At 49.6% G+C, this 24,379-nt stretch overlaps 1 protein-coding gene across 1 annotated transcript; it reads left to right on the forward strand.

Moving 5' to 3' along the window:
- The first annotated feature begins 379 nt into the window (after positions 1-379).
- On the forward strand, positions 380-1,243 carry TMEM158 (transmembrane protein 158). Its single transcript, XM_038565296.1, has one exon. The coding sequence runs from the start codon at positions 380-382 to the stop codon at positions 1,241-1,243; it is 864 nt and encodes a 287-aa protein (XP_038421224.1).
- Positions 1,244-24,379: the final 23,136 nt, after the last annotated feature.

Below are 24,379 nucleotides of genomic sequence, written 5' to 3' on the forward strand. Positions count from 1 at the left end.
GGGCCGGCGGGCGGGGCGGGGCGGGGCGGGGCGGGGCGCGGCGCGGGAGGCGGAGCCGAGCCGGGGAATCCTGCTCCCGGCGAGCGCCGGGCCCTGCAGAGCAGCCGGGCCGTCCGAGGGCCCCCGCGCCGGGGGCGGCGGGGAACCCCAGACGCAGCCGGGCCGGGAGGGATCCCCGCGCCGAGCGAGCCTCCGCCGCCGCCGCCTCCGCGCCGCCCCCGCCGGGAGCCGGGAGCCGGGAGCCGGGAGCCGGTTACTGGGAGCCGGGAGCGCCCCCCGCTCCCGCCGGCCGCTGGTCCCGCCGTCCGCTCTCCCGCCCGCCGCCCGTGCGCCATGCAGCCGCCGCCCGCCCCGCGCATGTAGGCGCCCGCCGCAGGCCATGCTGCTCCCGCTCGCCGCGCTGCTGGCCGCCGCCTGCCCGCTGCCGCCGGGCCTCGGCGGGGCGCCCCCCAACGCCTCGGTGAACGCGTCGTCCCCGCGCCTGCTGGCCTCGGCGGCCCCCGCGCCCCCCGCGCCCCCCGAGCGCCCGGGCCCGGAGGAGGCGGCGGCGGCGGCGGCGGCGGCGCCGTGCAACATCAGCGTGCAGCGGCAGATGCTGAGCTCGCTGCTCGTGCGCTGGGGCCGCCCGCGGGGCTTCCAGTGCGACCTGCTGCTCTTCTCCACCAACGCGCACGGCCGCGCCTTCTTCGCCGCCGCCTTCCACCGCGTCGGGCCGCCGCTGCTCATCGAGCACCTGGGGCTGGCGGCGGGCGGCGCGCAGCAGGACCTGCGCCTGTGCGTGGGCTGCGGCTGGGTGCGCGGCCGCCGCCCGGGCCGCCTCCGGCCCGCCGCCGCCGCCGCCGCCGCCGCCGCCGCCGGGGCGCCCACCGCGCTGCCCGCCTACCCCGCCGCCGAGCCGCCCGGGCCGCTGTGGCTGCAGGGCGAGCCGCTGCACTTCTGCTGCCTGGACTTCAGCCTGGAGGAGCTGCAGGGCGAGCCGGGCTGGCGGCTGAACCGCAAGCCCATCGAGTCCACGCTGGTCGCCTGCTTCATGACCCTGGTCATCGTGGTGTGGAGCGTGGCCGCCCTCATCTGGCCGGTGCCCATCATCGCCGGCTTCCTGCCCAACGGCATGGAGCAGCGCCGGACCGCCGCCGCCCCGGCCGCCGCCGCCCCCGCCGCCGTGCCCGCGGGGACCACCGCCGCCGCCGCCGCCGCGGCCGCCGCCGCCGTCACCGTCACCTCGGGGGCGGCGGCCAAGTGACCCGCCGCGCCCCCGCCGCGCCCCCGCCGCGCCCCCCGGCGCACACCCGGCCGCTGTGCTTCGCGCTGTGGTGACCGTCAGTTCTCCTCCCGGGCAGGGCGGAGGGGGCCTCCGCGGCGCCAGCGGCTGCGCCCGCAGGGCAGGTGTCAGCCGGGGCCCTCCCCGCCGGCGTACCCCCAGCCCTCCCCTCCCCGCACCCACGTGCCCTAGATTCATGGCAGAAAACGACCAAATCCTGTGTATTCGTTTTATATATTTAATAACTGTTTTAAACGAAAGTTTTAGTAAAAAAAAAGAAAAATTTCAAGTTGCTATTGCTGTAGTAAGAGAAGCTCTTTGTATCCAGACATAGTATTTGAAGTTTGTTGTTTTTTCTTTTTTTAATTTATTTAAAAGGGGTGGGGAGGGGCATGGGAAGGACTTCACACCCACATATTGTTACGGCTAAAAATGAACTTTATGAACCTTTTCCAAGTCGATCTATCCAGTGACGTGGCCTGGTGGGCGTTTCTTGTACTTCTGTGTGTGTGTGGTTTTTTTTTTTTTTTTTTTTTCTGTTTTGGTTTGGTTTTTTGGCTTTTAATACAGACTTTTTCCTCCAGAGATGCGTACGTAGCTTTTTCTTTATTTGATTTAGGAAAAGGAATCCAGGAATTACAAGATGTTGCCCTGAAAACGGAGGGAGGGATTCTCCAGAGTCACAGAGGGGTTAATAATGCCTGTCTAGGAGAAGTAGGAGATGAAAACTATTACCTGCCTTTGTTTTAGGGCTCACCAGGCTGCCCCCCAACACCCTCACATCCTCACCCCACCCTCCTCCTCATTGACCTTCTACAGGATGGCATACAGGGTTCTATGCGATTTGTCTTTTTTGTCCCTTCCCTCACAGGCTGTGAAACATCCAGTAAAATGCCAAACTGGTAAAGTCAGTAATTCCCCTGTGCTAGGTATCTTTCACTGAAATGGCTCATTTTTAATTAATTAATTATTTATTTACTGAAATGGCTCATTTTAAAAAGCACGTAGATTTCCTTTGTGTGTGCAGAAACGTTAGCCTATGAGCACATTTCAAAAGCTAGTTTTAAAACCTGTGGTATTGTTTTGGCATTAAGGTAAACTCTTGGCAGCTTCGTAGGTCACGACCACAAGGCTTTCCTCACTCCTGGTGTCCATGTTATTAAGGTGTCTTCTGGGCGGTAGTTTCAGATTCTTCCCGGTTTTCAGAAGAAGGATAAATGAAAAATCCTTAAATCGACTCCACATAAAAACCATTTTAAAAGCCTTTTAAAAAGATTTTGAAAGCTACTTTCCCTTCCTCCGGTTCCTCCCATTTTTGAATGAATAATTGATACTATTCCAGAGCTGTGGTTCTCAGAGCGAGATCTCTGGACCAGCAACATCAGCATTACCTGGGAACTTTTCAGAGATGCAAAACTGAGGCCCCATCCAGGACCAACTGGATCAGAAACTCTGGGTGGGGCCCAGCAATCTGTGTTTTAGCAAGCCCTCCAAGGGATCCTGGTGTGTTTCAAGTTTGAGAACTACTGTGTACTAGCAGAAGGGAACCTTCAAAATATGAAGCCTCCTTTGATCTCGGGATGTCCCTATTATATTAAAGACATGAGACCCCTTTCCACAGGAAACTGAAGGAGAGTTTGGGTCATTGCCCTGCAGCTTCAACTGCCCATCTGGCTCTTCGGAATCCAGGGCTGTCTCCAGCCAAGGCCAACCAAGAGAGAGGAGGGGGTGAGGGTGATGGCCTTCCCCTATTCCTGGTCCAGCTATTTAAGTTCAATGTGATGCAAATCTGCTAGCCTTACAAGTCACTGTAAGTCTTTCGCTCCAAAGTGAGGTGGTCCATGAGCTGCATTCTTTTCTAACCCTGCAGTATCTAGCAGGAGAAAGCCAGCAACTGCTAACGTCGGTCAATTTTCACATAATCACAGTACTTGTGATTCTGGAAGGCACATTAAGTATTCCTGGTATAACACATACACACAGGGATGCCTGGGTGGCTCAGTGGTTGAGCGTCTGCCTTCAGCTCAGGTCATGATCCCAGGGTCCTGGGATGGAGTCCCACACTGGGCTCCCGACAGGGAGCCTGCTTCTCCCTCTGCCTCTTTCTGTCTCTCATAAATAAATAAAAATTTTAAAACAAAAACAAACACACATACATACACACACTCACTCTCCCTACTTTTTCCCAAGATAGAAACTGAGGACCAGAGAGGTTCAGCATTTTGTCTACAGTCACACAACTACATGATCGTGGAGGCAGAGCTGAGACTAAGCTTTGCTCTTCTGCTTTCCTAACTGGTATTTTTTCATCAGCAAAAACTTCCTTTCTCAGAATTAGGAGCTAAGTCACTCAAGGTCTGCTCCTCTGTCCACCCCAACCCCGGTCACCATCAGATTCTGTGCAGCCATATGCCCAAAGAAGCCAGAGAGCATTTATTTTAAATAAGACACTCAGGCACTTAACAGAAAAAAATAGACATGTGTGTGTATAATATATGCACACTATAGATACACAGACATGCAAACATACATAGGATGGGGCCTAATGTATACTTTATTAGGGTGGAGTTGAACTAACAGTTTCTATTGCTGCAACAATAGACCTTCCTAAGGGGACGTTTCCAGAATTGCTCATGGAACCCGCATGTGCGTCTCTACAGGCATATATGTTCTGCATATATAAAACTGATGGACAGGATGATTCCTTTTTATGCTGACTTTCACTGCCCTCTGAGGGCCAGAGCCCCCAAGCAGGAGGCTACAAAGTCAGGATGAAACTAGTGTCCTTTTGGTCTCTGTTTAGTTGGGATTGCCCACCAGGCAGAGTCAGTAGGGCCCAGCAGGTGCCAGCAGTGGGATCTGTGCCCTGTGGCGATTTTAACTTGCATCATCTCAGTAGTGAAACACTCCCAAGTATGCATTTTACTAAAGGCCAGCCGGTATGTGTGCATGCGTACCGAATCCCCAGATTCCAGCCCATTCTTCAAGCCTCCTAAGGACATCTTGAGCTGTTAGTGACATAGCTAAGTCCCCAGGATAAAGCATCACTCCCAGTTATTTTTGCTTCTCTTGAGAGAGAGTTTACCCCTGAGGATCATGCATACCCACCCTCCAAAATCCGGCCACTGCTGTAGGCTGCCCTGAGTTGTCTGCGTTCATCATGAGAGCAACCCCTGGGCTGGATCTGAATGCCCTGGTCTCCCCTAGCGCCTGTGGCAGCTGAAGAGAACCACCTAGTCCAAAGCCACACCCTCTTCCTAGGGCACCGTGTCCAGTGACCCATCAACATAGACACCTGGCCCTCTAGGGAGAGCTCTGAAGGGTCCTTCCACCTTTAGAACCCCTGGTAGCGTTGGCTGAAGCTTCCACAGAGACTCCAGGGACACTTGGCTTCTCCCTCTGCCCACTCCCGCCTCCTCCCACCCCTTCCTCCCGCAGGCTGTGAATCCAACACCACCACCTAACAAACCTCCTGCACACTGATCTCTAGCTCACAACCCGCTTCTTCGGGAACCCAACCTGTGCTGGACAATTTACCTAATGAGATGCAGAATTGTTCCAGCCACAAGGAACATCCAAGGAGCAGATCTCATAAGTGATTATCATTTGTATTCCTTTTGCACAGATCATGCATTTCTACTTTTTCTCTCCCATTCGGATGGTTCTGTAATATCCACAATCAGCGATGATAAGGGCAATATCCCCTAATGCCAATGCTTGTTTAATCATCACGTCTCCTAGATACACATGTCAAAAGAAAGCCTGTTTCTTTTCCCTCTCAGATGATGGTATCAGTCAGGATAGGCTGGGTTACACTGTGGTACTTTGCAATCCCAACACCTCATATGCTTAACACAATAAAAACAGGGCAGCGGTTTTGCCCTTTGGAATCACTCAGGGATTGAGGTTAAGCGTGACTTTGACCTCAAATACGGTCACATTGTCTAGTTAGGAGGAAGGAAATTCTGGAGGCTCTCACACAGGTGAGAGCTGTGCTCTCAATGCTCCAGCCAAGAAGTCCCATCCTTTTTGCTCATTGATTGGAACGAGTCATATGGCCTCACCCAATGACAGAGGAGCCAAGAAGGTCATGTTTCCAGTCCCCAGAGGAGAGGAGAACCTGGGGGTGGTGGTGGTGATGGACAGCATTGATGCGAACAACACCCAATACCACTGTGACCTACGAGCCACGCAGGAGAACTCCAGGACTTCACTGAGTAGACAAAGGGTTCACCCCAGAAGTGCCATCCCGAGACTCTCCTCCTGTGACACCTATATCACCTGCCCTCACTGGCAGCTAGCCTGTTTCTAGCGATTTTACAAGTCATCATCCTCGAGGCTGCTCCAATGTTTGGGCAAAGTGGGTCCCCCAAGAGATCAATCTGGAAGGTTTGGACAGAAATGCTCTCTGGATCCCCATGATATAGGAGTCATCCAGGGAGCAAGATGGGAGAAAAGTTCGAATAAAATGGGGAGAAAGGAATGGAGAGGTCAGAGCAGACACCCCCCACCCTGGACCTAAACCCTTCCCCGCTGCACAGAAATGGTTAATTCACTGACCTTCAAAGTAAGAAAGGGGCTGGGCTTCACTGGGGAGAAATCATTTCCAGTTAGAAGAAGAGGTGTAAAGTTATAGGGACTGGGATTGCTAAGAGCAAGGCAGACATTCGGGCTGAGCCTTTTCCTGAGAGCACTGAGAGGTCAGGAGGGCAGAGACCAGCGCCCTAGACCCCCCCGGGTTGCTGTGGGCCGGCTGCTGCAGTACACACCTCGTACCTTGTCCTGGGTGCTCAGGGAGCTGTCTGTCCCCTGCCTGGTCTCCTGCCAGTGGCCCTTCTGTCGCTCCCACTTGCACTCTAGGGCAATCCTCTAAAGATGGTGCATTGGCCTTCCCTGGCTGTGCCGCACCTCTTCCAGGGGGCATCTCCCAGGGCAGCATTCGGTCCTCCTGGGTGACAGTGCCACACCACTTTGCAGCATGGGAGGACTGCTCCGGGGCACACAGTGGAACAGAACACAGGCCTCTTGCTGCACTCGCTATGGGCAGGCACTGACCAGGCTTCACCTTCTCTCCCTGGCTCTTCCCTGCTCGGGATCTGGTTTTAGGGCAAACTGCTCCAATCAGTCAGCTCATACTCCACATCAGCAGACCCCGAGGTCCTCCAGACCTTCCTTGCCAGGTCTTGGTCTCTGGGACTTCTTCTTTTACTCTCTGTCTTCCCTGGGCCCTACCCTGAGGACTAGATTCCTACAGGTCTCTAGCTCTCAGGAATTTTCAAGAATCCACTTTTCTCTGGGCCTACGCCCTTCCCATCAGCTCTGAATAACTCCTTCTCAGCAGTTCTCCTGATGCCCCAGCTGGCCAAGGGCTCTGAAGCAGCAGACTCATTCTCCTTTATCTGCCTCCTGAGAAGCACCTCCTTCTCTCACCCCTTCTCTTCCAGCTAGCAGCCCAGCCTCGGCATCCCCCACGCCAGCGCTGACACCTGGTGATTTCTGCCGCACCCAGGACAGGACGGGGTCCAAGAATGTTTCAAGCAGGGTGAGGAGTCCCTGTGGTCCCCTAAGGACAGGTGGCATGCCTGCTGCACACCCCGGACAATTAAAGCTCTCTCCTCACCGTGCCCTTAGCATTTTCCTGGTGTTCTCACTGCCTGAGTATTCCCAGAACCATCTCCCAAAGTCCTGGAGTGAGCATCTGTATGGCTGAGGACGTGTTCTCTCCTGGGCTTGCAAAGGGGCAGTGATGAAAATCAAAATACTTCGCATCTTGATAACACCTAAGGCCCCATTTGGATTCTGTGTTCAAATTGTCTCCCAATAAGCTTTTCTGGCACTCAAGGAAAAACCTACCTCCATTTGGGGTGCCTACCAGGACCCGCTTTTTTGCTCTGTGACCAGAGTCCTTGCTGGGCAGTTCCATCAGACTTCCTGAGGTCTACCGGGCATGGGGTAGAGGGGCAACAGATTGCCAGCCACTTAGCTCTCCACCCCTCCCAGATCTGACCCCTGGGTTGCAGCTTTGAACCCTATTGAGAACTTTAAAGAACCCCCACTTCTTGGCTGTGAGGCAGCTTCTCTGAGATCCTGCTGTTCCCCAGCAGTCTGCAGCAGCACGGTGGCTCTAGTCCCAAGATCCGATCGTGAATGCCAGCCTTCCTCTTGGGCTTTCTTCCTTGTATGCTAGCCATCCTGGACTTAAGCCGTGATGCACGCTGGGTCATGATCTAGATAGAATAGCGATGTTATCATTAGAGTACTTTGGAATCTTATTGCAGAATATTTTATGATCATAGGTATGTTCTGGTTCAGGTTAAACTCCGTGGTTCTTCTAGTAAGAAAGATGTTGATTTTCTGACCATAGGCTTTCACAATATACGGTCCATACATCAACCCCCATGTTCCTAGAACACTCTGCAGCTGCTAAAGAACTACACTGGCAACAACAATAATATTATTTTTAATGGTTATTTTGGACTGGAGTGGTAAGGAGAAGGAAAAGCAATAAGAAGAGAAGAGAGAAAGAAAATTAAAACATCAGCTTTATCAACAGAAGGATGATCGCCTCTCAGATCCCATCCCCCTCCTATACACACGCAACCAAAGTAAAAGACCCCATAAGCTGAGGCAGGTGAAAGATGGAGAGAAGGAACAGCATCCTGGGGACTGACATGGGGATGGCTGCTGGCTGGAGGACACAGGGATGACAGTTAGGAGTGGGTTCTGCTGGTTTCCCTCCTACCAGAGCTACCCCTATGGGGACCGCTCCATCGGCTGTCCTCTGCCCCCAAACAGTCCTCTCCTTCAGCCCTGGAAGGCTCGAATCACCAAGTGCAAGAAAGGAGTCTCGCCCAGCCTGAGAGGCACAGCCCAAGGTGTCAACTCCTCGCTGTCACCATGTCGCCAAGAAGGCACTTGTGTTGGTTAGCGAGTCTCAGAAAGGACACTTGGCTCCAGAGCATCATCTTTGCACCCTTGCTTGAGCACAGATCATGTATATTCATTGCAGAAGTATCAGAAATGTTGACAAATAAAAAAGAAAGGAAAGAGAGCTCATATTTCCACTACCCAAAAATAAGCCCTGTAAGCGTCTTGGCGCAATTACTCCCGGTCTATTTTTACACGTGTATGTGTGTCTGTGACTGATTATTTATATTAAAAACTGGAATTATGCTATGCTTGACTATCCTTAAAAACTTTATTATACAAGTGCTACACCACAGAAAAATGAGAGGATACCCTTCATTAGATAAATGATCAATATTAGCAACAAAGTCAGCACTGGCAAGCACAGATTTGTTTATTTTTATTTATTGACAGATGGTCAAATGTGTCTGCTATATTTTAACCCTGGGGTGCCTGCCTCTTAACGCTCTGCTTTCTGCACTCAGGGGCTCTTTGGTGGTCCCCTGCCTCTGCAGAAGGTAATGCAGGCCTTCTGAGGGCAGGTGGTATATAAAGGTTGATTCCTAACAAGTGGGGTGGAAAGTGGCCATACAGGATATTGAAACCTATCCAAGGGCCAAAGGCCTGATGGAGTGTGTGTGTGTGTGTGTGTGTGTGTGTGTGTGTGTGTGTCAGGGGGTGGGGAGGTCTGTTATCTTTCTCATCCCAAGTTTATCATCTCCAGACACATATCAAAGCCAGATCAAACTTCCCACCCCTGCTGGAGCAATGCGTCCACTTTGTGACTAAGGTTCCAGATGAGGCTGATAAGGAACACAACTTTAGAGTATGAACAATGTGATTCATCTCCTCAGGTCATAACCACGGAGCTGCCATGTATGGTCTGGGTTTATTTGATGTCTTTGGTACGAAAATGAATTCTGAGATTCAATAAGCAGGAAGGATATTGCTCCTGTAGAATGCTGTCCCCCAAAGCTGTCCCGGCTCCACATGGCCAAGCAAAGCCACACACAGATGCCCTGATGCAGGGGCAAGTGCTAAATATAGAACATCCAGGGAGAGGCCCTGAGATCCGGCCAGCGGCGGGCAAGGGGGCCAAAGACAGGAACCATCTGTGGGTCAAAATGTATTCAGCATCACTCTTGATAATGGGACTGTGTCGAGGTCTTCTGTGATGACTCTTGTCTAGGATTGGGTTCCCTAGAGGCGGGGTCTGAGTTGCAGAGACTCACACATGGAACTAATGGAGAGGTGCTCTCAGGAGGAGGGGAGTGAGGGACACAGGATGAGGCAGGGGAAGGAGCAAAGGGAGGATGTGTCCTCAGCCAGGGTCAGCTCAGGTCAGATCCCACGGGAGCCCTGGAACAGGAATTGTACTACAGCATTGCCCCACCTCGAGGCACCGGCCTGGTCTTTTGTATTCCCATATCAGACAATCGCTGGCCAAGGTCTGGGTGCAAGGGTGGCATTAGCCTCCCTGTGCAGTCCCATAAAGGGAATCTGAGCAGACCACCCACAGGATTCACCGCACACCTCCTCTTGCCCCTGAGTCCCACACAACGGCGGTGTGGGGTGGCGGGGGGTGAAGCTCAGACTTGTTTAAACTCCACACTCCCTGTCCCACTTGTGTGCTGACCTCTAGGCCTGTTGCCAGTCTCAAGTGAGGCCTGGCTGGCTGGCCTTGCCTCTGGGTGTCTTGCACTTGTGCCAACTGAGGTACAGCTGGCTCCGTCATGCTGGCTCCCCCTGGTAAAGTCTGAAGTGCCTGCCTTTGCCTCTGCGTTCAAGTCTTGACTCCCCAACACTTGCATTACAAGGGAAGTCTCACAGAATTAGTACTGGTACTAGCATTAGCACTAGTATTAGATACAGTGCTACTATCTCCAGGGGAAGTTGAATTTGGGGACACCACTCACATTCTGCTGGGGGAGGAGAGACAACCACCCTGAAGATTATTCTAGGTAATTCTGTCTCCCTCCAGAGTCCTGATGGGCTCTGTTCTGCACTAGCGGTTGACAATGTTTTACTGGAAAGGGCCAAACAGTGAATATTTTTAGCTTTGTGGGCCATACAGTCTCTCATTACTCAGCCCTGCCATTGGAGCTCAAAAACAGCCACAAATCGTATGTAAACGGATAAGTGTGGCTATGCTCTAGTCAAACTTTATTTAGGAACACAGAAATTTTAATCTCATATAAATTTCACGTCATGAATTATTTTTCTTTTTATTTTTTTGCACCTATTAAAAATGCAAAAAGAGGGATGCCTGGGTGGCTTAGTGGTCAAACATCTGCCTTAGGCTCAGGTAGTGATCCCAGAGTCCTGGGATCGAGTCCGGCATCGGGCTCCCCATGGGGAGTCTGCTTCTCCCTCTGCCTCTCTCTGTGTGTCTCTCACAAATAAATACGTAAAATCTTTAAAAATAAATAAAAAAAATAAAAATGCAAAAAGTATTCTCAGCTCACAGGTTGTACAAAACAAGCCCACAGGTCATTTGCTATAGTTTGGGGACCCGTGCTCTATACCACTTCCAAGCTTCATATGATCGAGGAATCACATAACCAGGCAAAGAGCTGAGAGCAGTGAGGAAAATAGTGTTTGCACACAGCATTCGATAAGCAATAAAGGCCATGGGAAAACATCGGATCCTTCCCTACAACATGAATCTCCTGCCCATTAAGATACTCAGAGCGCTCTGCTTCTGTGTGTTGATAGATCCTGTGATACGACCTTTTTTTTTTAAGATTTTATTTTTAAGTAATCTCTACGCCCAACGTGGAGCTCAAACCTACAACCCTGAGATCAAGAGTCACACGCACCACCAACTGAGCCAGCCAGACGCCCTGATCCTACAGTATAATCTAACTTTGGTGAAGCTCCAGGCAGCGTGTTTAGAAGCTCTGTGTCCTTTTCTGTCTGCCTGGCTGGTAGATTACAACATGGGACACGGCAGACGAGCCACACCACGCGCAGACACCAGCTCTCTGCCAGGCGTACGTGACCCTGAGCATCAGACAAGAGCCTGGTTGCTCAGTGAGCAGCACGGGCAACGGCGGCAGGAGCTGGCAGCCAGACACATGGGTGTGACGGTATAATGATGCAGCGAATTAGTTCTCAAACTCATCCACAATGGAGAATGCCCCTCCATCCCGGGGCATCTGTTGTTATCGAATACTGCCTTTTGCAAGGGGGTGGTTTTCCTAATATTTATCTTTTATTTTTAAAATTTATGCAAAATTTGTTGTTACCCCACAGTCTGTTTGTTTTCACAAAATGGAAGTATTTTACTTTATCATCAAAGAGTAAAATCTGTTTCTCTCCAAGCGCACCATCGATGCTCCGGCATCGGAGTCCAGGCACGAGGACCCACACGGGCTATAGAGCCAGAAGGATGTGGGTCAGGACTGGAACTGACACTCTGTTGATGACTCTGGAGAAGTTAGTTAATCCTGCTGAAGCCCAGTTGTCTCATCCATAAAACAGGATTGACAAGAATATCTACAGAGATTGTAACATGTGGCTTCTCCATCAGAACAGGGTGAACCACGCAGGGCATCCAACTTGAAGGGGAAGAGATTTTAAAATGTGTTCTCAGGGCGCCTGCATGGCTCGGTCAGTTAAATGTCTGACTCCTGATTTCAGCTCAGGTCATGAGCTCAGGGTCCGGGGTCCGGCTCCATGCTCAGCACGGAGTCTGCTTCTCCTTCTCCTTCTGCTCCTCCCCCCCTGCTCTCTCTTTCTCTCTCTCAAAAAAAAAAAAAATTTTTTTTTAAATAAAGTAAAATGTGTTCTCTTCCCCTCTCTTTTATTTTTTAAATTTAATCAATTTACTTACATAGGGCACAGGAATTTGTATTGTCCTGGTTTGTCTGGGTATAGTTTATGTGCAACGAGATCACAGGTGCACAATCACTTTTGACAAATGCATCCACGTAACCCAGACCCTATTAAGATTCAGAACAGTTCCATCACCTCAAAAAGCTCCCCCGTGTCTCTAACCTTAGCCATAATCCCCATGCCATACAACCCCATGTGCACACAACACACACATGTGGGAATAACCACTATTCCCGTCTATTGCCATTGGTTGGTTTTCCCTTTTCTAGAACTTCATATAAATGTGATCATACTATGGGCTCTTCTGCATCTCTTTTGCCCAACACATCTCTGAGATTCAACTATGTTGCTATGCATTTCACTATTTTGTTTCTTTTTATTGCTGAGAGGGATTCCATTTCATAGCTGGACCACAGTACACCCATTCTCCAGCTGATGGACAAGACACCTGAGCTATTTCCAGTTTTGAGTTACTTTATTAAAGCTGCCATGAAAACTTACATATGTGGACATATGTTTTCATTTTTCTTGGGTAATACCTGGAAGTGGAATTGGAAGTCATAGGGTAGACATAGGTTTATGTTTGTCTATAAGAATTCCATTTTTTCCAACATTTTTGTATCATTTTACACTCTTATCAGCAATATATGAGTTTGGTGTGCTCCAGCATCCTCAACATTCGGTGTTGCCAGTCTTAATTTTAGTGTCCTCATGGATGTGTAGCACTTTCTCGTTGTGGTTTTAATTTGCATTTCTTGAATGACTGATTAGATTCAGGGTTTTTTAATGATTATTGGCCATTCATGCATCTTCCTTTGTAAAGACTCTTGTCCAATTTTTAGAAATTAGTTTGCCTCCCCTTTGCTTTTGAATCCAAGTCCAAGGGTCTGATATTTTCACAAGATAGAAAACCATGCACAGCACTGTTGGCCCTATGGTCATTAAGTTTGGGGTTTCTCTGCAATATTGGCTGTTCAAATCCACCTACTGGGAGCTTCATGGCCCTCCAATGAGAGTTTGACTTGATATATAAGATGTAGGGAATCTGGATCACCCTAAAGAACAACATCAAAATTAAATGTGAGGCTCGGGAAGCTGGAATGGTGGGAAATATCCGGAAACCAGGTGAGTGTTAAAATCAAATCAAGCTAAAAAGTTCAACCCCAGGGCACCTGGGTGGCTCAGTCAGTTAAGCATCTGCCTTCAGGTCAGGTCATGATTCTGGGGTTCTGGGATTGACCCCCACATCTCGAGCTCCCTGCTCAGTGGGGCACTTGTTTCTCCCTCTCCTTCTGCTCCCCCAGTTTGTGCTCTCTCTGTGTGTCAAACAAATAAACAAAATCTCAAAAAAAAAAGAACATTCAACTCCAAAGAAACAAATTCAAAATCTTCCTTTCTGACCCTCTAGGTGAATGAGTAATTGACGTGATGAGAGAAAGGACTGGAACAGACCTGTAGAAGACCCTGCCATCTAGAAATTTCTCATGTAAATGTGCCTCTTCAGCTCAGACTTGAAGTAGGGGAAGCCCATTTTGGTCACTTGACACCATCCTATCTCCCCAGAGCCTGCAACCTGGGAGGTGTCTCTTTTCTCCATCACTGGGAACACCGCGGTGTCCTGGCTGCTCCAGTGAGGGCCCTGCCACACTGGTGCCCTGACCCAGCATCAGAGGATCCTATGGGACCAGGGCTGATGTGGCGTGGGCACCTCTGCAGCAGGAAGGGGTGTCCAGTAGAGAATGAAAGATGGATACCATCGGCACTGGAGGCTGGGACAGAGGACCCAGAGGGGAGGTGCAATCCTAGCAAGCCAGGGGGCGCCCAGAGCCTGGTGTCTGGGGGCAGAAACAGGCAGAGGCCCAGGCCGGAAGGTGGCAGGGCTGTAGAGGTAAGAACAAGGCAGGGGCACCTCATAGGGCAGGGGAGACAGCAGGCAAAGAAGAGGGTGCGCACCCTGACCGGCTATAAGCTCTTCCTTCCCCCCGAAGGACTCGGTTGGTTCCAGAACCTGGGTGGTGGGGGGCTCTGAGGCAGGGTCCAGCCACACTCCCTTACGCCCTTCCCCTGAACGCACCACTAACCCTCACTGCCCAGCACGTGCTAGGCCAGGCAGCCAGGCTCTGTGCTAAATACAGAAGTCTCCCATCTAGCCTCGGAGAACCCTGTGAGGGAGTTCCTAGCAGTACCTGGATTTGCAGATAAGGGACCCAGGGCACAGAATGGTTAAGCAGCTTGCCTAAGCCCTAGGGTTGCCAGGTGTAGCAAATAAAAATACAGGGTGCCCCGTTAAATTTTAATTTCAGGGCAGCCCAGGTGGCTCAGCAGTTTAGCACTGCCTTCGGCCCAGGGTGTGATCCTGGAGACCCAGGATCGAGTCCCACGTCAGGCTCCCTGCATGGAGCCCGCTTCTCCCTCTGCTTGTGTTTCTGTCTTTCTCTGTCTCTCTCTGTCTCTCTCTGTGTGTCTCTCATGAATAAATAAATAGAATCTTAAATAGAAGAAGAATTTCAGATAAACAACAAATCATTTTTTAGTATAAGTATATCTCACTCAACATTTGGGATATACTTGTACTGAAATAACTATTTACTTAAAATTTAGATTCAACTGGGCACCCTGTACTTTATCAGACAAACCCACTTTTAACTGCTCTGCCACATTAAAATTAAGGATGGCAGTAACTGCCATAGGCTGAGAACTCAGGAGTACGTCACCTCCGGCACCAGCATCACTCAGCCTCACCTCCCACCCTGTGACGATAAGGGAGAGGCTCTGAGACCTCATGTCCCTTGCTCAAGGCTACTTCACTGATAAGAAATAGAACCAGGACCAAGGCCAAGTGTGTGACTCCAAATCCCAACATGGGACAATAAGCTGTCCCCTCCCTGGGTGTAGTAATAATCCCAGAATTTTGCCATCTTGGAGTGCTAGAGATGTGCCCACAGCGAGCTCTTCGGAACACTGTTGAATAGAATTAGAAGCAAGAATCTTGTACACCAGTGGTTTCTTTCCTTCCAAAATCTTCCCAGCCCAGGCTCTGAGAACATTCTGTGGAATTCCTCTGTGGCCTCTTTGACCCTCAGGTTTTGTGTGTTTGGGTTTTTTTTTTTTTTTTTAAGACTATACAACATTTGGGCTCTTGAATTCTTCTTCTTTTTATTTATTTATTTATTTATTTATTTGTTTGTTTGTTTATTAGAAATGTCTATACCCAACATGGGGCTCAAACCCACAATCTTGAGTTCAAGAGTCATACACTCTTCTGACTGAGCCAGCCAGGTTGTTTTCTTTTTGAGAGCCCCTATGCCTCCGTGAGGGCTGGCATTCCTACTGGACACCCTTCCAGGTAGGCCCTTGCAAAGAAAGGGGAGCTGCCCTGGCCTGGCTGCTCTATGAAGCCTCACCTGGATTGGAGCACCTAGAGGCAGACACAGGTATGCCTTCCACCCGGGGCTGCCAGAGAGCCAGTCCTGAGAAACTAGAGGAGCTCTGGACCGCTGTGGGTGACCCCCAGGAGGGCCTCTCTCCATCATCTCCCACCCAGGATGCCACAGACCTACCCCTATCCCGCACACACACGCCCCACCAGCACTGACGTGCCTACCTGCCCACAGATACAGTGGCCCCCTGAGGCACCTCCTCAGGAGGCAAAGGAGCAGGGGTGTACCCAAGTGTGGGTTTTAGCTCAGCATTTCACCCCATGAGTTTAGTTTCCTCATCTGTAAAAGGCGGAATGTAATACCTACGTTGCAGCAGGAGAGTGTGAGATGGGTTCCTTCTAAAGGTGCTCCCTGGCATGGACACAGGCTCAATGAATGCAGCTTATTATCGCTGGGTTATTCTTGTTGTTGTTGTTGTTGTTGTTGGAAAATCATCCAGAACAGTCATCCCTGACCTTTTGGAAGCACTCTCTCTCCCACTGCCTGGAGTCTGGCTCACCCCCGGGGCAAAGGGGATGCAGAGGGAGGGGTATTTCTGCCTTCTCCTTGATAACCCTGCTGAAATGGGGAGTCCTGGCACCTGTAGGGCTCAGAGGGAGCCTCTGGGCTGAGGGAAGTGCCTGCAAGGTTCCTGCTTCTTCAATGTGGGGAGGGGGCTTCAGGTTCTCCTCTGGTTGATGATGAGTCTTTCTGCTGTGCGGAAGGCAGCAAACAGACAGGGGCTCCTGCAGGAATGCCCCAGGCCCATCTCGCGCAGCGTCCCAGCCCGTTCTAAACATAGATGCATGACCAGAGTAGTTACGGGGTTCAAGATGAGCCCGAGTTTCTTATGACTCACATCTGCCTCATCCAGGAGCCCCCAAATCATACTTAATTAGCCAGATGAGATGGCAAGATCCCTCTGGACTCCCTTCATCCAACTGCACTCAGAGGGAAGCCAAAGACCCAGCAATGTTTGACATTTAGCCGGTGAAGGGATTCCTACAGAATGGTATGAGAAATGGGGTCCATCAGGGGGGCAGAGGTGGTGGGCAGTGAGCCAGACCAGTCATGTCCAATACTGGCCCTGCCACTTGCTAGGCCTCAGTTTCCTTGTCTGTAAAATGGGAAGCATAAAAGTACCTCCTCGTAGGTATTGTTGTAAGGATTTTAAACGATAACATACCAAAGCGTTTACTTCCTCTCCACACTCTTCCAGGAGCACAGATTACGACTGGAATCCTGGGGGCTGTGTACTACCTCGGGTTAAATACTCAAACTCTGATTTCTTGTCTATAAAACAGGCACAATCATGCCTCTTATTGCCGGGCTGTTGGGAGGAGGAGTGGAAATATCTGTGAGGCACCAGGCACACGTAGGCACTCAAGAAACAGTGCTGGTTGTGCTATTACACCAAGGCGGCAAATCACTCCCTGTCCATAATCAGAAAGTACTTCCTGAGTATCACTGCGGGCTCAATAGGTGGGTACAGAGTGGAGATCCAGCAGCTCTGGACCTTGCTGTCATGGGACACACAGCCTGTCCTAGTCACCTCCAAGGACCAAACGTTAACTCCATGCTTACGGGTAATGGATGGAAACACGTGTACGTTACTCTCACACTGTTCGCTGTTCTCAGAAGCCTCACCAAAGGGTGTCAGTGACACCGGCGGCCTCAGTGGCCTGAGTGAGCCGGGACCGGCGCTGCGACTGTCCTATGGGAGCTGAAGTGTCTTCTTTGTCTCTTTCTTTCTAAAGTGTATAGTTGGGTGTAGATGTCGGGAAAGCTTCACCACCATCATGATGAATGAATAAACAAAATGTGGCATAAACATACAAGGAAATATTATCCGACCTTAAAAAGGAGAGATATTCTGGGGTGCCTGGGTGGTGCAGTTGGTTGAGGGCCCGACTCTTGGTTTTGGCTCAGGTTGTGATCTCAGGGTTGTGGGATCGAGCACGAGATGGACGCTGCATGAGATGGGCCTGGGGCATTCCTGCAGGAGCCCCTGTTTGCTGCCTTCCGCACAGCAGAAGGCAGGCTCCACGCTCAGCACAGAATCTGCTCACGTTTCCCTCTCCCTCTGTCCTTCCCCTTCCCCCAATAAATAAATAAATAAACCTTAAAATTTAAAAAAAGGAGAGACATTCTGACATCTGTGACAACATGAAGGAACCTTGAAGACTCTATGGTGAGTAAAATAAGCTGGTCACAAAAAGACAAATAAAAAGACAAAAGTGATTCCACTTACATGAGGTACTTTGAGTAGTCTGGGTCTTAGAGGCAGAACGTAGAGTAGAAGTTACTAGAGGCTGGAGGAAGGAGGCAGTGGGAGTTATTGATGAATGGGTACAGGGTTTTCATTCGGGGTGATAAAAACGTTTTGGAAACAGAGTGGCAATGGTTTCAAAATACTGTAAATGTGATTAATGCCACTGAAAAATGGTTAAAATGGCATATTTTATGTTATTTATATTTTACCACAATAAAATATATATTTAAAATAATGAAAATAAAGGCTTATCTGGCTCCAACTGAGAATTGAACAAGGGCCATAAAAGATGAGTTTTGTCCTCCACCCAGTGGATTGGAGCAGAACCCTGCTCCCTGAAGGGAGCTCCACCTGCCTACCTCCCCCCCCCCCCCCCCCCCCCCCGCCAGCTGCTCCCCACACACCCACACCCACCACGACAGGAACAAGGGAGCTGGGGCTCCTCTTTTCTGGTCTCCAGCACTGACCTGGGGCTGTGACATTCTGGAAGGAGAGCTGAGCAGACCCTCCATTCCTGCCCCTCATGCAGAAATGAGACCCTGGGTTTCTGGCTCCTGATGGACCTGCCACAGGCCCTGTGGGCAGGCAGCTCCCAAGGTCAGGGTTGCCACGCCCAGAAGCCAGTGAGAGTGGGTCACAGCTTCTCCTACTTCCACCAATTCCCTCTTCTTTTCTCTTGGGTCTGAATCGTGCAGGAAAAAAAAATGATAAAACTATTCCCTCACTCTCTCCTGCCATGGAGAACTATTCCTTTTGCTATTATTCCAAGACTCCCAAAGAGTCCCGGGAGCTGGAAGCAGCTGTGGGGCTTGGGTGGAGTTCATCACCGGGGGCAGACCCAGGGCAGAACATAAGAGATTCAGCTTTGACATTTCACAGACGGAAACAAATTTCTGCACAGTCATGGCTGGGCTCAGAGAGAAAGCACAGGATGAAAACTCCCTACGATCCTGGTGCAGGTGGGAGCAGCAGTACCTGCCCCCGAGACACCAACGCTGGTGTCATCTGACGTGACCTTAAGGCAAAGCTCTCACACTCTGGGAGCCTCAGTTTCCTTGTCTATAAAATGGGGGACACCAAACCCCTACCTGTAGGGTGATGGGCATCTAGCATCCCCCACGGCACACAGTGTAGCTGTAGCCCCTTCTAGTTTATCAGCCATGTCACACTTTGGGTGGACAAGGGGCCTTCACTGGCCCCCTGAAGTGTACTATTATTAATAGTGGTTGTTTTTTGAGATGTTACAGCAGCCCACTCTGCTCTGCGAATCTAAAAATATGCATATAGAAGATTTTGGCGGTTCCCCTACCCGTACCACCTCCCCATGCATGTTGGCCCAACTTCCAAATGTGGTCGTTTCTGAATCTGTCCTAGGACACTCTCTGGCTGCTGGAGCCCACTGTGTCCCAGCACAGGATAAGCCGGAAGAGCTGAGGCATCAAGACACCCCAGGAGCAGCTTCAATCAGGGACTGCTGGGCATCAGTGCGGACAAGCCCCAGCTCCCTCGAGCCCCAGGCCAGCTAGTGCTGAGAAGGACCCAGTGCCTGGTGTCCCAATGGCAGCACACGCACTGGATGTGCCACTCCCGCCGTCTTCTTCCTCTCTCCCTTCAAGTGGTATGTCCTGAGATTCCCTCCCCAAAAAACGGCTTACATGTCAATCTCTCAGGATCTGCTTTGGGGGAACCCAAACTCAGATAATGCATAATCTCATTTTTTTTCTTTGCAAAGAACTCAGGGAGGTAGGTCCTTTGATCTGTCCTTTACAGGTAAGAAACTGAAGTTTAGAGACGCCTGGCAACTTGTCTTAGGTCCCCGGTAGTTAAGCTGGGGCTCGAATGCTAGCATCTGGCTCCAGCGCCCCCAGCCAAGCCCTCAATCACAGCAAGACAGCGAAGGCGAAGGCGCCGGAGGCAGTGGCTTGCCAGGGAGGTCCTAGTCCCTTTGGCCCCCACCTCCTCTGACACCAGCTGCGCAAGAGGAGAAAGAGACTGGGAGGAAAGAGCTCCCCCCCCCCCCCCCCCCCCCCCCCGCAGAGCACCCACCACCAGGTGGCGCCCTGCAAGGAGGCCCACAGGCAACCTAGATGCAAGCACGTGGTGGTGATTCCATCTGACCCAGCTGCTTGGAAGAACCAAGCTGTCCCTCCTCTGCCTCTGCGCAGAAGGCAGGACCTGAATTTGGAAGTGTCTTTGATTTCTCAGAGCTCCCAGGGCTTCTGAGCTGTTCAGGCAACACACACACACACACACACACACACACCCACACATGCTTCCTCCAGCTGTTGCAGTGGAGGGCAGAGCACACTCTGCTGTCTGAAGCTGCCCGGAGGGGGCAGTGCTCTAGGAAGCCCCCTGGGGTCATGCAGGGCAGCCCCAAACCCCATCTCCAATCAGCCCTTGCACTGCGAGAGGTAGGCACCCCCCAGTTTGCTTCCTCCTCCCTCTTGGCCCCGGGGGACCTGGAGTGTGCGCTGGATGAGTCCCATGTGTCGGGCACCGTTATTTCTATTCCCATTGAGCTACTCACCTCACCTGCGCTCTGGGAAGAGCCATGGAGAGGCTCAGGGAAGCCCACTCCCCATCCTCTGAGCGGGTTCCGGCCCCCCCAGAAGTGACCCTCTGTGACTTCCAGGGATCCCACCTGCTGTTCCAGTTCCACTCCCAGCTGATGTGCCAAGGGAAACAAGCCTGGCTTTATTTTTTTACTTAATTAGCTGTTCAAACCAACTCAAATTCCTAAGTACACCCACAGAGCCTGCTATTTTTTCAAATTTATTTTAACATTAAAAAATGTATCACTGGCTGTCTTAGGTCAGGCTCCCCAAGCAGACATTGAGATGAACTAAGTTCTGTAAGTGACTGATAAAGGATGTGCCCTCAGGGAAGACTTCCTCAGGGAAGACACCCACCCCCCACCAGGCAACATCCCCTGGAGGGTGGTGGCTTCAGTTTAGTCCCATAGGGAGCGCTGCAGTGCAAGTGGCGCCTCAGGACCCCCTTCCAGGCCTGCCCTCAGTGCACCTAGACAAGACCTGCATGTTCTCACACCCCACAAGTCATTGGTTCAGGGTCACCGTAGAGAGGTGTGAATCCTCAGGTAATAACTTCCCTAATGGCCCAAGACTGGATGTCCAAAGAAGAGGCACAGGGACTGGCTGTTGGGAATGGTGGTGGAAACATACACACAACACAACACCTACACACCAGTAAAAGGGGATCTAAGGGTTCTGGGCAGAGCAGCAACCTTGTCCTGTAAACCTGTCTTATTCCATACGGGATTCAAGATGGGTTAACAAAATTAAGTACAATACAAAGAAATGAAAATGGTTAGGGGCGCCTGAGTAGCTCAGTTGGTTAAGCATCTGCCTTTAGCTCAGGTTGTGATCCCAGGTCCTGGAATGGAGCCCCACATCAGGCTCCCTACTTAGCAGGAAGCTTGCTTCTCCCTCTCCCTCTGCCTTGTGGGCTCCATCTCTCTCTCTCTCTCTCTCTCTCTCTCTCTCTCTGTTAAATAAATAAAATTAAAAAAAAAAAGAAATGAAATTGTTGGAATTGAGGCAACAGAAAAGATACATGGTAAATACATCCAGAAAGAAATTTAGAATATTAAGATATGCCTAGATAAAGATCACCCTATTGGCACTGAGCTTCCCAGCGGCCAAAGCAAAGAGGAAAAATTAACCAAATGCAAGATTTATGATGCCTACAAGATATAGACCCTCTTGCTGGTCCTAGGGTTAAGATTTTTCTAAACACCAAGTCCTTGCACACAGGAGAGGCTGGGTAAGAGCTGTCCAATGGACATAGAATGCACATGACAAGTGCGATTTTGAAATTTCTGATAGCCACATTTCAAAAAAGAAAAATGAAGCAGGCTCCCAAAACTCCACAATGTTGGGGGGGGGCAGGTGTCAAAGGGATGCAAGAGCAAACTGAGAGAGCTTCCAATGGCCAAAGCTAGAACAATTTGAGCAACAACCTGAATAAAGTAGTATCCAATAACAATATAAAGAATAAAATAAATATCCATGAGGCCATATTGATACTAATAAATGATTGAATAAATAGATATTTGAGGGAGAAGAAACATATGTCCCCTCCAGAAAACCCATTACCCCAGTCTAGTCATGAGGAAACATCAGATAAATTCCCCCTGAGGAACACGCTAAGACTACATGACCAGTACTCCTCAAAATGATCAGGGTCGTCAAAAACAAGGAAAGTCTGAGAAATTGTCACAGCGAAGAGAAGACTGTGGACACATGGCAACTAAATGTGATGTGGTAACCTAGCTGGGATCCTGGGACAAAAAAAAGATCATTAGGTAAAAACAGAGAAAATTTGAATGAAAGATTAGCCAATAATAATGTATCAATACTGGCTCATTCATTGTGATAAAAATATTATACTATTGTTAAAATACTCATAATAGAGAAATGGGACATGAGGTATATGGGACTTCTCCATATTATCTTTGTAATCTTCCTGCAAATCTAAAAGTACTCTAAAATTAAAGTTTATTTTTAAAAAGAAGTAGGTAACATTAATTGTAATGACGTATTTTACTTAACCCTATATATCCACAATATTATCATTACAACCATTATCAATATAAAATATTTACTAGGGCAGCCTGGGTGGCTCAGCAGTTTGGCACCTGCCTTCAGCCCAGGATAATGGTCCTGGAGACCCAGGATCAAGTCCCACATCAGGCTCCCTGCATGTAGCCTGCTTCTCCCTCTGCCTGTGTCTCTGCCTCGCTCCCTCTCTGTATCTCTCATGAATAAATAAATAAAATCTTTAAAAAATAAAAAAATTTGGGATCCCTGGGTGGTGCAGCGGTTTGGCGCCTGCCTTTGGCCCAGGGCGCGATCCTGGAGACCCGGGATCGAATCCCACGTCGGGCTCCCTGGCATGGAGCCTGCTTCTCCCTCTGCCTGTGTCTCTGCCTCTCTCTCTCTCTCTCTCTGTGACTATCATAAATAAATTAAAAATTTAAAAAAATAAATAAATAAATAAAAAAATAATAAAAAAATTTAAAAATAAATAAAATAAAATATTTACTAATAGGGTAGCTTGCATACTTTTTTCATACTGAGTCTTTTAAATGCAGTGTGCATTCCACACAGTACATCTCAATTTGGATGCTAAATTGTCATTGGAAATATTTAGCTGTATTTAGTTAGGTTTCATAAAATCTATAGTTAAAAAATAGTTATAGTTATCACTATTTATAGTTAAAAACTCACATACTGGAGTTGTTCCAAACATACCAAAAAGTTTTCCCATGGGACGCCTGGGTGGCTCAGTGGTTGAGCATCTGATCCCAGTCCAGGGATCAAGTCCCACGTCAGGCTCCCTATGAGGAGCTTGCTTCTCCCTCTGTCTCTTTCTGCCTCTTTCTGTGTGTCTGTCATGAATAAATACATAAATAAATTTTTAAAGAAAGTTTTCCCATAACTGAATCAAATATCAGTTTTTAAATTAATTAAAATTTTAAAAATACATTAAAAATTTCATTCCATAGCCATACTGGCTCAATAGCCACTATATGACTAGTGGGTGCCATATTGGACAATGTAGGTATGAATAGCTAATGATAATATGTTCCAGCTTTTCTGGAATAGTCCTGATTCCAAATATTCTTCCCAAGGTCAACTTGCTCTGCTCTGTCTTGATTTCCCTGGCTCCAAGGAAGATAGCAATGTCTTCTCCTATTCTGTGTAGGACCCAGACCAGAACAATGAGGCCTACTGAGCTGTTCCAGAAGGCATTTCATCATTACATATCGAAAGCCTTGATGGGGCATTTGGGTGGTTAAGCGTCTGCCTTCAGCTCAGGTCCTGATCCCAAGGTTCTGGGATTGAGCCCAGGAGGTCCACCCACCCCACCCCAGGCCCCATGTGGCATCCTGCTCAGTGAGGAGTCTGTGTCTCCCTCTCACTCTGCCTCTCCCTCCTCGTGCTCTCTCTCTCTTTCTCTCTCATATATATAAAAAATAAAATCTTAAAAAAAAAAAAGCCTTGAATATCTGCACAACCAAGGAACCTAAGAGGTTCCTTTCCACGAGTTTAACCCAAGAAACTAGAAAGGTATGCTGAGATTCATGAGCAAGCATTGTTCAAACAGAGATGAGTTTAATGAAAACCAAATTGAACATAATCTAAATGCCCAATAGTTAAGTAAACATGTTAACTAAATGACGGTGCATCCATCCCAGCAAATGTTATGCAGCCATTAAAATCATGAAATGGTATTAGGAGGAAAAACAAGAATGTCAATATTGTAGGTCAAAATAGTCAACGAGAAAGGGGCTGTAGTTTCAGGATGACAGATTTGTATCTAAATCAGGCCATCCCCTCCCCTCCAACCACCCTTCCCCTGGACAATTGCAAAAACAGGTCTGGCTACAGAGTGAAAAACACCAGAGCAAGTGTCATTCTGGGGCCAAAGACAAGGTCTACAACAAATCAAACCATATCTGAGCCTTCAGCATCAATAATCTGAGAAGTCCCTGACCCACTGTCCTTTATCCCCTCAGTCAGCAGCAGCTCTGGAGGCTGTGGGAAGGAAAGTTATGTCCCTGGGGAGAAATAAACAGGGGAAGAAGAAGATGATGATGTTGAAGGGAGGTTGTAAATCCATGGTTTCAGCACTTTTGTTAACAAGCACTGGGCAGTG

Source organism: Canis lupus, chromosome 20 (genome assembly GCF_011100685.1).
Source record: "Canis lupus familiaris isolate Mischka breed German Shepherd chromosome 20, alternate assembly UU_Cfam_GSD_1.0, whole genome shotgun sequence".
Classification (NCBI taxonomy): Eukaryota; Metazoa; Chordata; class Mammalia; order Carnivora; family Canidae; genus Canis; species Canis lupus.